This window comes from Oscarella lobularis, chromosome 14, assembly GCF_947507565.1.
Source record: "Oscarella lobularis chromosome 14, ooOscLobu1.1, whole genome shotgun sequence".
In the NCBI taxonomy this organism is placed as follows: domain Eukaryota; kingdom Metazoa; phylum Porifera; class Homoscleromorpha; order Homosclerophorida; family Oscarellidae; genus Oscarella; species Oscarella lobularis.
The window spans coordinates 911,597-924,188 of NC_089188.1; the positions used below are offsets into that span (position 1 = coordinate 911,597).

General features: G+C 44.9%; 2 protein-coding genes across 6 annotated transcripts; both read right to left on the reverse strand.

The window, feature by feature from the left end:
* Positions 1-2: 2 nt before the first annotated feature.
* Positions 3-4,415, reverse strand: LOC136195568 (uncharacterized). 2 transcript variants are annotated; one of them, XM_065984931.1, is made up of 23 exons: positions 4,228-4,415; positions 4,021-4,151; positions 3,824-3,866; positions 3,466-3,760; positions 3,289-3,385; positions 3,065-3,136; positions 2,960-2,999; positions 2,753-2,868; positions 2,610-2,706; positions 2,485-2,540; positions 2,303-2,416; positions 2,193-2,243; positions 2,017-2,121; positions 1,823-1,949; positions 1,320-1,426; positions 1,060-1,236; positions 907-978; positions 792-843; positions 684-724; positions 484-602; positions 349-425; positions 216-289; positions 3-139 (listed from the first exon to the last, which is right to left on the reverse strand). In XM_065984931.1, exons 1-23 carry the CDS (start codon positions 4,271-4,273, stop codon positions 47-49), a joined length of 2,202 nt encoding a protein of 733 aa, XP_065841003.1. In that variant the 5' UTR covers positions 4,274-4,415; the 3' UTR covers positions 3-46. The 2 variants fall into 2 exon arrangements, with proteins under 2 accessions (XP_065841003.1, XP_065841004.1); XM_065984932.1 differs by having other exon boundaries at positions 349-416; positions 4,228-4,414.
* A 237-nt stretch (positions 4,416-4,652) lies between these two features.
* On the reverse strand, positions 4,653-12,515 carry LOC136195563 (serine/threonine-protein phosphatase 6 regulatory ankyrin repeat subunit B-like). Of its 4 annotated transcripts, none has more exons than XM_065984918.1 (39): positions 12,329-12,515; positions 11,984-12,094; positions 11,825-11,926; positions 11,670-11,768; positions 11,515-11,616; positions 11,366-11,464; positions 11,211-11,312; positions 11,055-11,153; positions 10,901-11,002; positions 10,745-10,843; positions 10,590-10,688; positions 10,437-10,541; positions 10,284-10,385; positions 10,138-10,236; positions 9,983-10,084; positions 9,827-9,925; positions 9,669-9,770; positions 9,524-9,622; positions 9,369-9,470; positions 9,213-9,311; positions 9,060-9,161; positions 8,903-9,001; positions 8,748-8,849; positions 8,592-8,690; positions 8,437-8,538; positions 8,281-8,379; positions 8,126-8,227; positions 7,967-8,065; positions 7,820-7,918; positions 7,642-7,758; positions 7,529-7,591; positions 6,898-7,476; positions 6,669-6,845; positions 6,530-6,616; positions 6,350-6,478; positions 5,185-6,297; positions 5,070-5,136; positions 4,933-5,015; positions 4,653-4,882 (listed from the first exon to the last, which is right to left on the reverse strand). In XM_065984918.1, exons 1-39 carry the CDS (start codon positions 12,425-12,427, stop codon positions 4,868-4,870), a joined length of 5,355 nt encoding a protein of 1,784 aa, XP_065840990.1. In that variant the 5' UTR covers positions 12,428-12,515; the 3' UTR covers positions 4,653-4,867. The 4 variants fall into 4 exon arrangements, with proteins under 4 accessions (XP_065840990.1, XP_065840991.1, XP_065840989.1 ...); XM_065984919.1 differs by having other exon boundaries at positions 10,186-10,236; positions 10,590-10,691; XM_065984917.1 differs by having other exon boundaries at positions 10,590-10,691.
* Positions 12,516-12,592: the final 77 nt, after the last annotated feature.

Genomic DNA, 12,592 nt, shown 5'->3' on the forward strand with positions numbered 1-12,592 from the left:
AGTATGGTAATAACAACGGCAATTTCGCTCTGCAGAGCGGCCATAATTATTTGCTGTTAAACTTTCGTAGAAACGTTTTATTAAGTAGCGAAAGCGTTCGTCTTGCGTCGAGAACGACGATTCCGTCGAGGTCGAGGAGCTAGAGGCGATAGGGAACAAATTAGGAAAACAGCTGGAGCCGCGGTCACGCGACTAAGGTCTAAAGCGTGGGATACCGGATCTTGAAGATGTTGCACTTCGAGTAGTTCTTCCAAATGAAACGTCTTTTCGACCAACTCCTTTACGCCGCCTAGTAGCGCGTTTCAATCGTTATTCGCGCCAAAAAGAGGACACATCGGACGCGCGTACCTTTGTTGCGCATGCTCACGCGATACGTCCCCGGCGCCGGCGACATCATGACGAAGAACAGATCCCGACTATTACGGCTAACGTTACAATTTCGCCTCGAGGTTTTCCCCCCACGCGTCAGCGTCAGCTGCTCACCCCATTGCCGCGAGACCTCGACTTTCCACGACAATTCCGTCCCGTTCCAATTCCGTCAACGTTTTCTTCACCATTCGCTGCGATCGACGTCGTTGCAACGTCGCATCGGAGGGAAATTGCTACAGGAGACGAAAAAGAAACCGAATCAATAACATTTTCATTCCACGATGGCGCGTGTCATTTTCGCGAGCCACGCCCACCTCGCTGCAGCCCACTTTACTTCTGACCGCCTCAAGATACTCTAAAGATTGGCGACAGACCACCCCCAAACAATTAGTGAATAGATAAAGCAAGACGAGACCACTCACGTTTGTACGAGTCAAATTGATCATTCAAAAATTGGGCGTGGTCCGTCAATGACTGAAAGAAATCCCGTTCGAACAATTCCCATAGAACAAAAAACCGCATTCGATATACACGCACCTTAAAAACACCCGCAAGGCTCGCCAGCTCGCGTTCGTACTTCTCCTGCGTCTGTTTCCGTCTTGGAAGCAGCTGGACAAATATTATTCGATTAGTCTCGTCAAGGTGGGGTCCCCGCCCACCCCTTCCCCGTCTTCGTACGCAGTAACGTACCGCTTTGCATTCTTGAAAGAGAGCGTTGCCGTCGTCGTCGGGAAGACCGCACTGTTCCTGAGCGACGACGATCTGCTCGGCGGTCAATTTCGCGTGGACGGCCACGTCCGGCGTGCCCGATTGCTGGGCGAATTGGAGAGCTCGCGACAGCGTGCGCTCCTTCGAACAGGGCGGGTACTGGGCGCGCGGGGGGGGGGGGGGGGGGGGGGACGGAACAGGTAGAATTTTTTTCCCGTGTTCCCTCGTGGATCAATGCGTACCAGTTGAAGAAGTTTTAATAAAAGTTGGCGACACTTCTCTTGGTCGCGACCGCCGCCGAAGAGGGATTGGGACATGGGGGAGGAGGGAGATAACGCGTCGCCGGGATCTGGAAGACGGGAGAAAAAAACGTTAGGGGCCACCACGAAAATTCGTCGATATAGGAGGGGACCTCACGCAATAATTAATTATAACAAACTCTCTACATCGTAATAAGTTCCAAAGGCGGAGTCGCGCGGGTTCAAAGTTCTTTCTCTTATCGACATTTAGGGGGCACAGACAGAGAACGTAAAGAGATGCGCACAAAGTTCCCTAGCGAACTTCTGAATATTTATATATCGGGAGACACTTCAACTACTTCGCGCTAGTCTCCCTCAGCTAATACTAAATAGACCATAGAATATCGCTATCTATCTAATGGGCCTTGCACGCACCAATCATTATGTACGAGACTCGTATACGGTAATAAATCGCGCACCCCCGCGCACTTCCGCGTATTCCTCACCTGGAGCCGCGTCCCATCGACTGTACAAATTCAACGTCAACTGAACGTCATCTTTCCGATTCAGTCGCGGCTCGGGCGGACCCAAATCGTTGAGAATCTGATTGAGACGATCGTCCGCCTCGGACGACTGCACCCAAAGAAAAAAAATAATTGAAAAAAATATATAATTTATTTTCTACTATTCCAAAGCGCACCAAAACGTCGCGATACTTGACGAGAAGATTATGTATGAGGTAGATCTCGCTCAACGTTATATCGATGCAAATTGTCTTCTGACACAGAGCCAAGTACTGCTCTAACTAAACAATCCCGGAAGCCAGGAGGATGAGACGCTTTTTCCCCGCGATCCCCCCCCAACCCAAACGGAAACCTGCATGCTTTCATGGAAATCGGGCACGTCGCACAGTTGATTCAGAAACCTCTAAAACGTCCAATAAAAAAATCATGGAATTAGACGAAAGCCACATCCCCCCCTTTTACCCGAACTCGAATTTGCTGTCGATGAATAAACGGCTGCAACGGCTGCATGTACGACTCCTTGAGCGCGGCGCTGGCGTGCGATTGATTCGCAATGTTCTGCAGTATCTTCGCCACCTTGGGGGGGAAGGGAAACGAACATAATTAAATAGAAGATACACGCTGACGAACAAAGGGACTCTAACCAAGGTCAGGTTTCTCCGTGCTCCGTATCGAGGTTGATGAGGTAAGAGCCTATAAGCTAATAAGGACAAGACGCGCATCGGGTAAACATCGGTCAACGAGGGTGGAGAATCAAATTAATCTATACCGTGAGGAGTGACTATGGACGGATTGAGAAAACGTAACACGTAGAAACCGCCGATAAGCGACGAAGCGTTTTCCTCCGTCGATTCGGGAAAATGTTCCTATAAAAAATATCATTTTTTGTCTCTTCGATGAGAGATTCCTCACTTTGACGAGCTGTTGAATCGCCTTGCACAGCCATCGTATGCCGTACGGCACTTGATCGACGGACGCGAACATCGCTCGTAGAACCGTATCGACGATATCCTCGAGCTTTGCGACGCGTGAGCACGCAATAGAATTAAGAAGCACAACTATTGACTAATAAATAATACATGGACGTCGACACATCCTAATCAGGGGGAAAGAGGATATGATTCTTGACGGTTTCGCGAACAGTCGCATTTTTCTCCGCCTATCATTAGAGAATTCGTTTTTTCTCTCTCTCTCTCACCATGGTTACGATCGACGCTAGTTTACCATTTTCTGCTTCGCCGTGAAACTCATGTGAACAGCCGGTACACTTCCGTCTTCCATCATCTCTTCGTACACCTGTCCCCCATAGAAACAACGTCATCATCCTCATACGATTTATCGACCAGTTGCTACAAGGGAACAAACGACATTGCGATGGGGCCCCCCCTTTCCCCGCGCGCCGCCGCAAACCGCAAGACCGCCCCAGCCCCGCCAAATGCAATCACAACCTTGACAGGATTGATTTCCAAGGAATCCGTCCTCTTGGCCAAGTCAACAATTAGATCACCCAACGTCGACCGCAAGTACATTTCTCCGGGTCCCCTTCTACGGAAAAGAAAAGAAAAAGAAAAAGAGGGCGTTTTTAAACAGAAACTCAAAGAGAATTTCTTCCCGCGTTTTCTCACCGAGTATACGTCGTCATCATACGGGTCATCGCCGTATTGGCTCTCAGGAGACTGCCGAATTCGGTTGCCTCTTGGAATTCGTACTGTAGCGCCGTTTCGAACATGGAGAGGAGCAGGTGCTCTTCGCGCGGTTCGTATTGGTTCCCGTATACGCTGAACATGACCGCTTCGAGGAGGCCGTCGATTTGATTCAGCGAGACGGAGCGCGTCAATTTCGCTAGATATTCGGGCGCCGTTTGAAGGAGGAAGAAGAGATTCGAATAGTGCTGGCGCTTTAGGTCGTCGCGAAACGATCCTTTTAGTTAGAGCGCGCGTTAGCGAAACACAATCGAAACGAAGGGCGATTTTTTCAGCTTACCAGCAAGTGGCACGGTTTCGCCTTCGAGACGATCGATGAGTTCCTAATAGGGGAGGGTGGGAGGGCGAAAAGGTTCCAGTTGCGCTGTCGAGGAGAGGGCGCGAGTGCGAGCGCGTACGTGCGTCCGCCCCGCGCCTTCGCGCCACGCGGGACGCGCGTAACACGCGCAACAGTGACTACGCGCTGTCGACACGTACCTCGAGCGACACGCGATGGTTGATGAGAAGACCGATGCGCGTGTCGAGAAAGCGAACGTCGCGCTCGAGAAGAAAGACCTTCTTGCTTTCCTGCGATATTCGCTGCTTGATGTCCTTCAGTTCGCGCTGAACTACACGTACAAGATGGGGGAAAGCGATAAGAGAGAACGCCCCCTCGATTTCTACGGCGCGACGGGATGCGCTTACGTGTCAATAGCTTGTCCTCTTCGACGACCGCGCCGTCTGACGCCATTTGTTCGATCGCTGATGCTCGCGTTGTCTTTCGTTCGTGCCTCAGTCGACGTGCGATTCGATGACGCCGCTCATCGTGTCGTCCCCTTTGCGCTTCCGCGTACACACGCGCGACCTATGAGAGGCGATGTGGCGAGGTTGCGAGACTGTGGTTTCCTCTTCTTTATGCCAATCCGGAAGAGATGGCATCTCATGTCTTTGCGGTTTTTGAGGCTGGATGATCAACTCCCGGATAATTGTGACGTCGCCGTCTATAAATAGCGTGTACACGTGAACAGTTAGCTTCCAGGAAACGAAAATAATTTCCTGCATTGCCTCGTGCATCACTACATATATGTATTCTTTATCAGGGTGCTCTGAAAACAAAGACGCACGGATGATCAAAGACCGACTGTTTTTATTTGAAGAAAGACTTTTCCTCATGGTGATTGGATTTAATTTTGCAGGCACACCAAAAGCTTCACAAATAAGAAAGAAATTAAGCTAGATAGAAAATATTTGTACCACATTGCGGTACATACAAGAAACACCGCAACAAAACACATACGTCACCCACCATACACATATTCAAACGCGGTAGAATAATAATACAACGTCACTTTTGATTAATCTAAAGCAGATAAATTAAATGTAACAAGATTCGTTGACTGTACGGCTTACGGTAATATCCACTTTCTGGCTGGCTGAAGCAGTGGAGCCATGTCCTTGTACGGAGGCACCACCCATGTTTATTGTTACTCCACCTACACCAAATAAATACCGTACAAAATCAAAATGTAATGAACGTCGCCGGTAACCTGATGCCGAGTCAGCTTTCTTTTGGGCATCCTCCAAGCGAAAGAGAGCGTCTTCGGCCCGCGTCCTCTAAACAGCTAGCGTTACTGATTGTCTAGCTGATAAGAACAACTGTACCGTCTCGTCGCTGAGCTGAATTGCGCCCCCGTCCTCAAGTATCGCCAAGATATACAGAACGTTCGCTTTCGTCGCTGCTTCTTCAAGTTTTGACACGGTTGAACAAAGCGATTCGCTCCAGCGTGCAAGTACGTCCTCAGCCGATCTACACTGCGCGTAACTGGACGCAGTCAGTCCTGGAAGCGCCTTTGCAAACGCCGTCCGACGATCGACTGTGTCCTTATTAAGAGAATCAGCTATAGCGCGACGACTTTCCTTCAAAACAAGAAGATAATGGTCTTCTGGAACGGCCAGAAGATCTTTCAGGCTTTCTGCTGTCAAATCTTGGCCCCGCTCTGCTTGAAAAACCGTCGTTGTAGTCTTGCCGGATTTCTTTTCTTCCTCAACGGTTTCACTTGCATACGCCAACGGTTGAACAGACAATTTTTGCAATTCTGTCTTGCTCAAATACAGTAACGAGAGATCGGTGCCAGCGCTCTTCTCTTCCAAAACAGTTTGTCCCAGCTTCATTATCTCATTGAGAAGAGTCATACATTCTCCTTCTGAATCCTGCGGACCGCGAACAACGAAGTCCATTGACTTCTCGTACTCGTGCAATTCAATCAGTCCTTCTAATCTGCAATTGTTGATTGTCTTTTGCATCTTCAAGCCACCCTTCCACACTACAGGTTCCTTTGGATGAAGCTTGATCGCAGCGCGAGACTGGATGAAAGGCATTGTTCCAGGTGTAATGATGTCGGTTTTCTCTTTGCACTGAAGACGTCGACCGACATAAAGAACCATGTCCTCTTTTCTTTGCCACACTCTTTCCCGGTCAACCGTCTGAATGAGAGCTGGAAACTGATATTGGACTGGCGCGCCAGGCCGCTCGCTGACTGGATAGCAGATCTCTAGATGGCATAATACTTTGATAGCTTCATCAACTGCAATATTTCCTGTTTGATTTGCTTCGCTGAACAATTCGAGAGCATCTTTGACCTGATCTTTGCTGACTATGCCATTGACGACGCCTTCTAAGTGAACAGTAAAGTCGCCAGGGGACATCAGAGGACCAATGATGCTTTGGCAAAGCCAAGGAGGGTCAAGCACAACTTGATTTTCCACGACAAGAATCTGCGCGCAATGTGTCGTACACATTTTTCAAAATCGTGTTAATTAATTTTACCTCTCCGATGCCGTGCAGAAAAGCCACCAAGAGATCAAGCTCTTCGCACTTCAAACCTGGGTAAACGTTCTTCTCGACGAGTGCTTTCAGGAGTCCAACGTGAATGAACTGACGCTCGATTTTTGCTAGCTGTCAATGCCATGAAGAGAACGCAACATATTAAAGTATTGTCATAATCACCTGTAATGTAGTAAGTCCAAAATTTTGAAGAGTACTGTTGATTTCCGAATAAATGTCTTCGTAGTGAGGAGCTTTCAAATTCTCCAGCTAAAGCAAACTTGAATAAAGTGTAGCTACGTTAACTTGAGTAGGCTCAAACCATTCTAATTGGATCTCCATCGGAACAATTGATGAGTTTGAATAGAGCTTGCGGCAACATGTTCTTCTCTGCCATTTCCTTCAAAGCATCTCCTTCTGATTTCAGAAGAAGATCACGGACTTGAGGAAGGAGAGACGATTGGACCGTTTCGACGATAGTAGGAACTTCGTCTGCGTCCTAGACAAGAAATAATGTAGAAGACATCTTGAGTAAACTTCTTTTATCTTACTTTAATGCATTCCTGCTTTAGGCTTCCAATGTACTCACGTAGCTTCTGCAGTCGAACCGATTCTTGTTCACGGCAATCGAGAACGAAATGTTGTCTCAGTGTAAACCATTTTTTAAATTTGATTCTGAGATGATTGCTGATTCCCGTTAATTTTTCTCCGCTATCCTGATCTCCTCTGCTTCCTACTACCACTAGCATTGCTTTCCCTTTCATCCTGATACTGCACTTCACAAACGACAGCCAGTAAAAAGCGCATTTGTCCAGTTCTTCCTCGCTCATCGTCAGATCTACTACGAGAACGAAAATCGTCGTTGCTTCCGAGAAGAAAAGACCGTGTGTCTTGTGAAATGTTGGTTGGCCTGCGAAATCGCAAAAAATCAGTTCTCCAGCTGAATCGATTGTAGCTGTAATGATATCAACACCGGCAGTACGAGCATCAGGCGACATCGTTCTGCTTATGCGTCGTAGAGAATTCATGAGCGTCGTTTTGCCAGCGCCTCCATTGCCAATCAAGCACACCTTCACTCGACTTGGTTTTTTTCTCCCTTTTTCAAAAAGTTTCCTGTATCGGCATTCACGCTAAAAAATCATTTTCGACAGGCACACTACGGTGGTACAGACATTTATTTACCCAAGCCTCAACAAGGTATTTTTTCATTTCTCCGTCCCCTAATTCAAACGGAACTTTCGCATTCTAGAATCAATAATCAAAATGCGCGTTGATTAATTCGTTCCAAAGCATACCAAATCACGACAGTCGGCTAAAGCAGGCATACGACCTACTACTTCTTTGGCCAACTGCAGGCACTCATCCTCATACCACAGCATTGCTAATCGATGAAGAACCGTTTGCATTTGTGTCTGCAATAGCCTTTACTTGTGACAACAAAGCGTAGACTAGCCTGCCTGCTTGCTCGCTTACCCCCCACTTCATATCCAACTTAAACCCAGAAGAGATCAGAAATTTGACCAGATTCCAATTCCTATTCATCATTGCAATTGAGAGTGGGCTGTTCCCTTTCTAAACGGCATTTTGTTTATTGAAGTTCAAAAATCACCATATCCTGACCACATCAGTAGCGTTCACATCACAATCATAGGCAACCAGAAGACCTGCAATTTTCAAATTTCCTGTCTGACAAGCATACATTAGTGGCGACACAGCATTCTATACAACTCAGTGAAAATAAAATTCACAACGTTTGCTATACAACCAACGTCAATTCACCTCGTATCTCTCATTCACATTAGCTCCGCATTCACTGACTAAATATGCTGCAATTATTCTGTGACCCTTAGTTGCCGCATAGTACAAAGCTGTTCTCTTATCCTGTAGAGAAACACGATTAACACTGCTGAAAATTAAATGAAATAATAGAATACCCTAGCTCTTGCATTAACGTGGCAACCCTTTGAAACAATCAATCTCACCAAACTTTCATCTCCTCCTTCACACGCTGCCATTAGAATAGTTTTTCCCCGCTAATAAGAAGTTGTAATGATATCATGACTATTACCATACAACGAATGTCAATTTACCTCGCATCTCTCATTCACATTAGCTCGGCATTCATTGATTAAATACGCTGCAATTCTTCCGTGACCCTTAGTGACCGCATAGTGCAAGGCTGTTTTCTCATTCTGTAGAGAAACACCATTAACAGTGCTGAAACGTAAATCAAATAATACAATACCTCATCTCTTGCATTAACGACGAAACCCTTTGACACAATCGATCTCACCAAATTTTCATCTCCTCCTTCACACGCTGCCATTAGAATGGTTTTTCCAGACTAATAAGAAATTATAATGATATCATGACTATTACCATACAACAAACGTCAATTTACCTCGTATCTGTTATTCACATTAGCTCCGCATTCACTGATTAAATACGATGAAATTATTCCGTGACCTTTAGTGGCCGCATAGTACAAAGCTGTTTTCTTATCCTGTAGAGAAACACGATCAACACTGCTGAAAAGTAAATCAAATAATAGAATACCCCATTTCTCGCATTAACGTGGCAACCCTTTGATACAATCAATCTCACCAAACTTTCATCTCCTCCTTCACACGTTGCCATTAAAATAGTTTTTCCCCACTAATAAGAAAATTGTAATGATATCATAACTATTACCATACAGCAAACATCAATTTACGTGGTCTTCATTATTCACATTAGCCTCACATTCACTGATTAAATACTCTGCAATTATTCCGTGACCCTTAGCGACCGCACAGTACAAAGCTGTTTCCTTAAACTGTAGAGAAACACGATTAACACTGCTGAAAAGTAAAAATCAATAGAATACCATAGCTCTTGCATTAACGTCACACCCCTTTGACACAATCAATCTCACCAAACTTGCATCTCCTCCTTCGCACGCTGCCATTAAAATAGTTTTTCCCCACTAAAAAGAAATTGTAATGATATCACGACAATTACCATACAAGGAACGCCTACTTACGTGGTCTTCATTATTCACATTAGCCTCGCATTCACTGATTAAATACTTTGCAATTATCCCGTGACCCATAGCGACCGCATAGTACAAAGCTGTTTCCTTATACTGTAGAGAAACACAATTAACATAGCTGAAAAGTAAATCAATCAATAGAATACCTCATCTCTTGCATTAACGTCACACCCCTTTGACACAATCAATCTCACCAAACTTTCATCTCCTCTTGCACACGCTGCCATTAGAATGGTTTTTCCCCACTAATATGATATCATGACTATTACCATACAGCAAACGTCAATTTACCTTGAGTCTCTCGTTCACATCAGCCCCACCTACCCTGATTAGATACGCTGCAATCTGTAGGCGACCATAAGTGGTTGCATAGTACAAAGCTGTTCTCTTATCCTGTAGAGAAACACGATTAACACTGCTGAAAAGTAATCAATAAATAGAATATGTACTTCATCTCTTGCATTAACGTCGAAACCCTTTGACACAATCGATCTCACCAAACTTTCATCTCCTCTTGCACACGCTGCCATTAGAATGGTTTTTCCCCACTGATAAGAAATTGTAATGACATCATGACTATTACCATACAAGGAACGCCTATTTACGTGGTCTTCACAATTCACATTAGCCTCGCATTCACTGATTAAATACTTTGCAATTAACCCGTGACCCATAGTGGCCGCATAGTACAAAGCTGTTTCCTTATACTGTAGAAAAACACGATTAACACTGCTGAAAAGTAAATCAATCAATAGAATACCCTAGATCTCGCATTAACGTCACACCCCTTTGACACAATCAATCTCACCAAACTTTTATCTCCTCTTGCACACACTGCCATTAGAATAGTTCGTCCCAACTAACATGAAAGTTTAGTGATATCATGACTCTAACTCTACAACTAACGTTGTTTCTATCATTGACATTAGCCCCGCATTCGGTGATTAAATAAGCTGCAACTTTTCGGCGACCATTAACGACCGCATAGTACAAAGCTGAGTTCTCATACTTTAGAGAAACGTATTTCGTACTGCTGAAAAGTAAAAAATAATAGTATACCCGATCTTTTGCATTGACGTCGCAACCCTTTGACACGACCAATCTCGCCAGATCTTCATCTCCTCCCTCACACGCCGTTATTAGAATGTTTTTCCCATTTCTAAACTGATACGAAATAGAAGCGATATCATGACTTTACTAATGTCAATTTACCTCGAGTCTCTCGTTCACATCAGCCCCACATTCTCTGATTAGATAAGCTGCAATCTGTAGGCGACCATAAGTGGTTGCATAGTACAATGCTGTTCTTTCCTTCTTTAGAGAAACACGATTAACAGTGCTGAAACGTAAATCAAATAATACAATACCTCATCTCTTGCATTAACGTCGAAACCCTTTGACACAATTGATCTCGCCAAACTTTCATCTCCTCCTTCACACGCTGCCATTAGAATGGTTTTTCCCCACTAATAAGAAATTATAATGATATCATGACTATTACCATAAAACGAACGTCAATTTACCTCGTATCTCTCATTCACATTAGCTCCGCATTCACTGATTAAATACGCTGCAATTATTCCGTGACCCTCAGTGGCCGCATAGCACAAAGCTGTTCTCTTATCCTGTAGAGAAACACGATTAACACTGCTGAAAAGTAATCAATCAATAGAATACCCTAGCTCTTGCATTAATGTGGCAACCCTTTGACACAATCAATCTCACCAAACTTTCATCTCCTCTTGCACACGCTGCCATTAGAATGGTTTTTCCCCGCTAAAAAGAATTTGTAATGATATCATGACTATTAACATACAGCAAACGTCAATTTACGTGGTCTTCATTATTCACATTAGCCTCACATTCACTGATTAAATACTCTGCAATTATTCTGTGACCCCTAGCGACTGCAGAGTACAAAGCTGTTCTCTCATCCTGTAGAGAAACACGATTAACACTGCTGAAAAGTAAATCAATCAATAGAATACCCTAGCTCTTGCATTAACGTCACACCCCTTTGGCACAATCAATCTCACCAAACTTTCATCTCCTGTTTCACACACTGCCATTAGAATAGTTCGTCCCAACTAACATGAAAGTTTAGTGATATCATGACTCTAATAACACTACAACTAACGTTGTTTCTATCATTGACATTAGCCCCGCATTTGGTGACTAAATAAGCTGCAGCTTTTCCGTGACCATTAATGACCGCATAGTACAAAGCTGAGTTCTTATCCTTTAGAGAAACACATTTAATACTGCAGAAAAGTAAATAAAATAGTAGATTACCAGATCTTTTGCATTGACGTTGCAACCCTTTGACACAACCAATCTCGCCAGATCTTCATCTCCTCCTTCGCACGCTGCCATTAGAATAGTTTGCCCCCGCTAATAAAAAATTGTAGTGATACCCCATGACTCTAACGTAACTGACGTCAATTTACCTTAGATGTTTTGTTTGCATTTGCCCCACATTCACTAATTAGATACACAGCAATTTTTCTGTGACCCCTCTCACAGGCGTAGTACAAAGCTGTTTTCCCATTCTGCAACAAACCTCTGCAATGCTACAGTGCAAAAAAGGACAGAAGATAATAAAATACCCGATCACTTGCAGAAATTGCAGTCCTGTTGCAATCCTCTGACACAACCCATTTCACCAGATCTTCATCTCCTCTCCTACATGCTGCTATCAGAATTGCTGACAATAACGCCTAAATAACATTTCTTTTCAGAAATTTTTTTAGCAAGATATCTTTCGGGTAGAGCTTAGAATGAACTGTACACGTGACAGCGTAGTAGAGATTTGGCCCCTACTCATCGGTATCGATGCTAAAAACGCGAGCGAATGCGGGGAACGTAGCCCTTTGTTAGGCTACGATATCGTCGCCTTTGGGAGAGCTTCTTCGGTTCATTCTACACTCTCTCGATCTCTTTCTTTTCTGTACGTCATTGCAATGTTGAGATGCCCCCCTTTGTATCAAGCTCCGAAGTTTCGTGATGTCATCCTGAGCGGCAGCCTTTTCGAGTTGCGAAAGCAAGTCCATCTAGACTCGATCGTCAGAAGAGACGATCGCGACAGCCCCTGCGAAGGCCCTAGAACGGCTCCGTCTGACGAGTCTCCGTCTGCTCCGTCTAGAACGTAAACACTAGCGCGCACGGGGGGCGTGGTGCGCTAAATATATCACTGCTTCAGTCTCTCTCACTGCATC

Bases quoted from the DNA above. Each gene is read 5' to 3' on its own strand.
- LOC136195568 (XM_065984931.1), bottom strand. From the start codon at position 4,273: ATGGCGTCAGACGGCGCGGTCGTCGAAGAGGACAAGCTATTGACAC. The intron at 3,867-4,020 runs GTACGTGTCGAC...CTCCCCTATTAG, and splicing joins ACCATCGCGTGTCGCTCGAG to GAACTCATCGATCGTCTCGA. The intron at 1,427-1,822 runs GTGAGGAATACG...CCCGTCTTCCAG, and splicing joins TCGATGGGACGCGGCTCCAG to ATCCCGGCGACGCGTTATCT.
- LOC136195563 (XM_065984917.1), bottom strand. From the start codon at position 12,427: ATGGACTTGCTTTCGCAACTCGAAAAGGCTGCCGCTCAGGATGACATC. The intron at 9,162-9,212 runs GTATTCTATTGA...GTTTCTCTACAG, and splicing joins ACGTTAATGCAAGAGCTATG to TTTAAGGAAACAGCTTTGTA. The intron at 6,846-6,897 runs GTAAGATAAAAG...TTTCTTGTCTAG, and splicing joins TAAAGCAGGAATGCATTAAA to GACGCAGACGAAGTTCCTAC.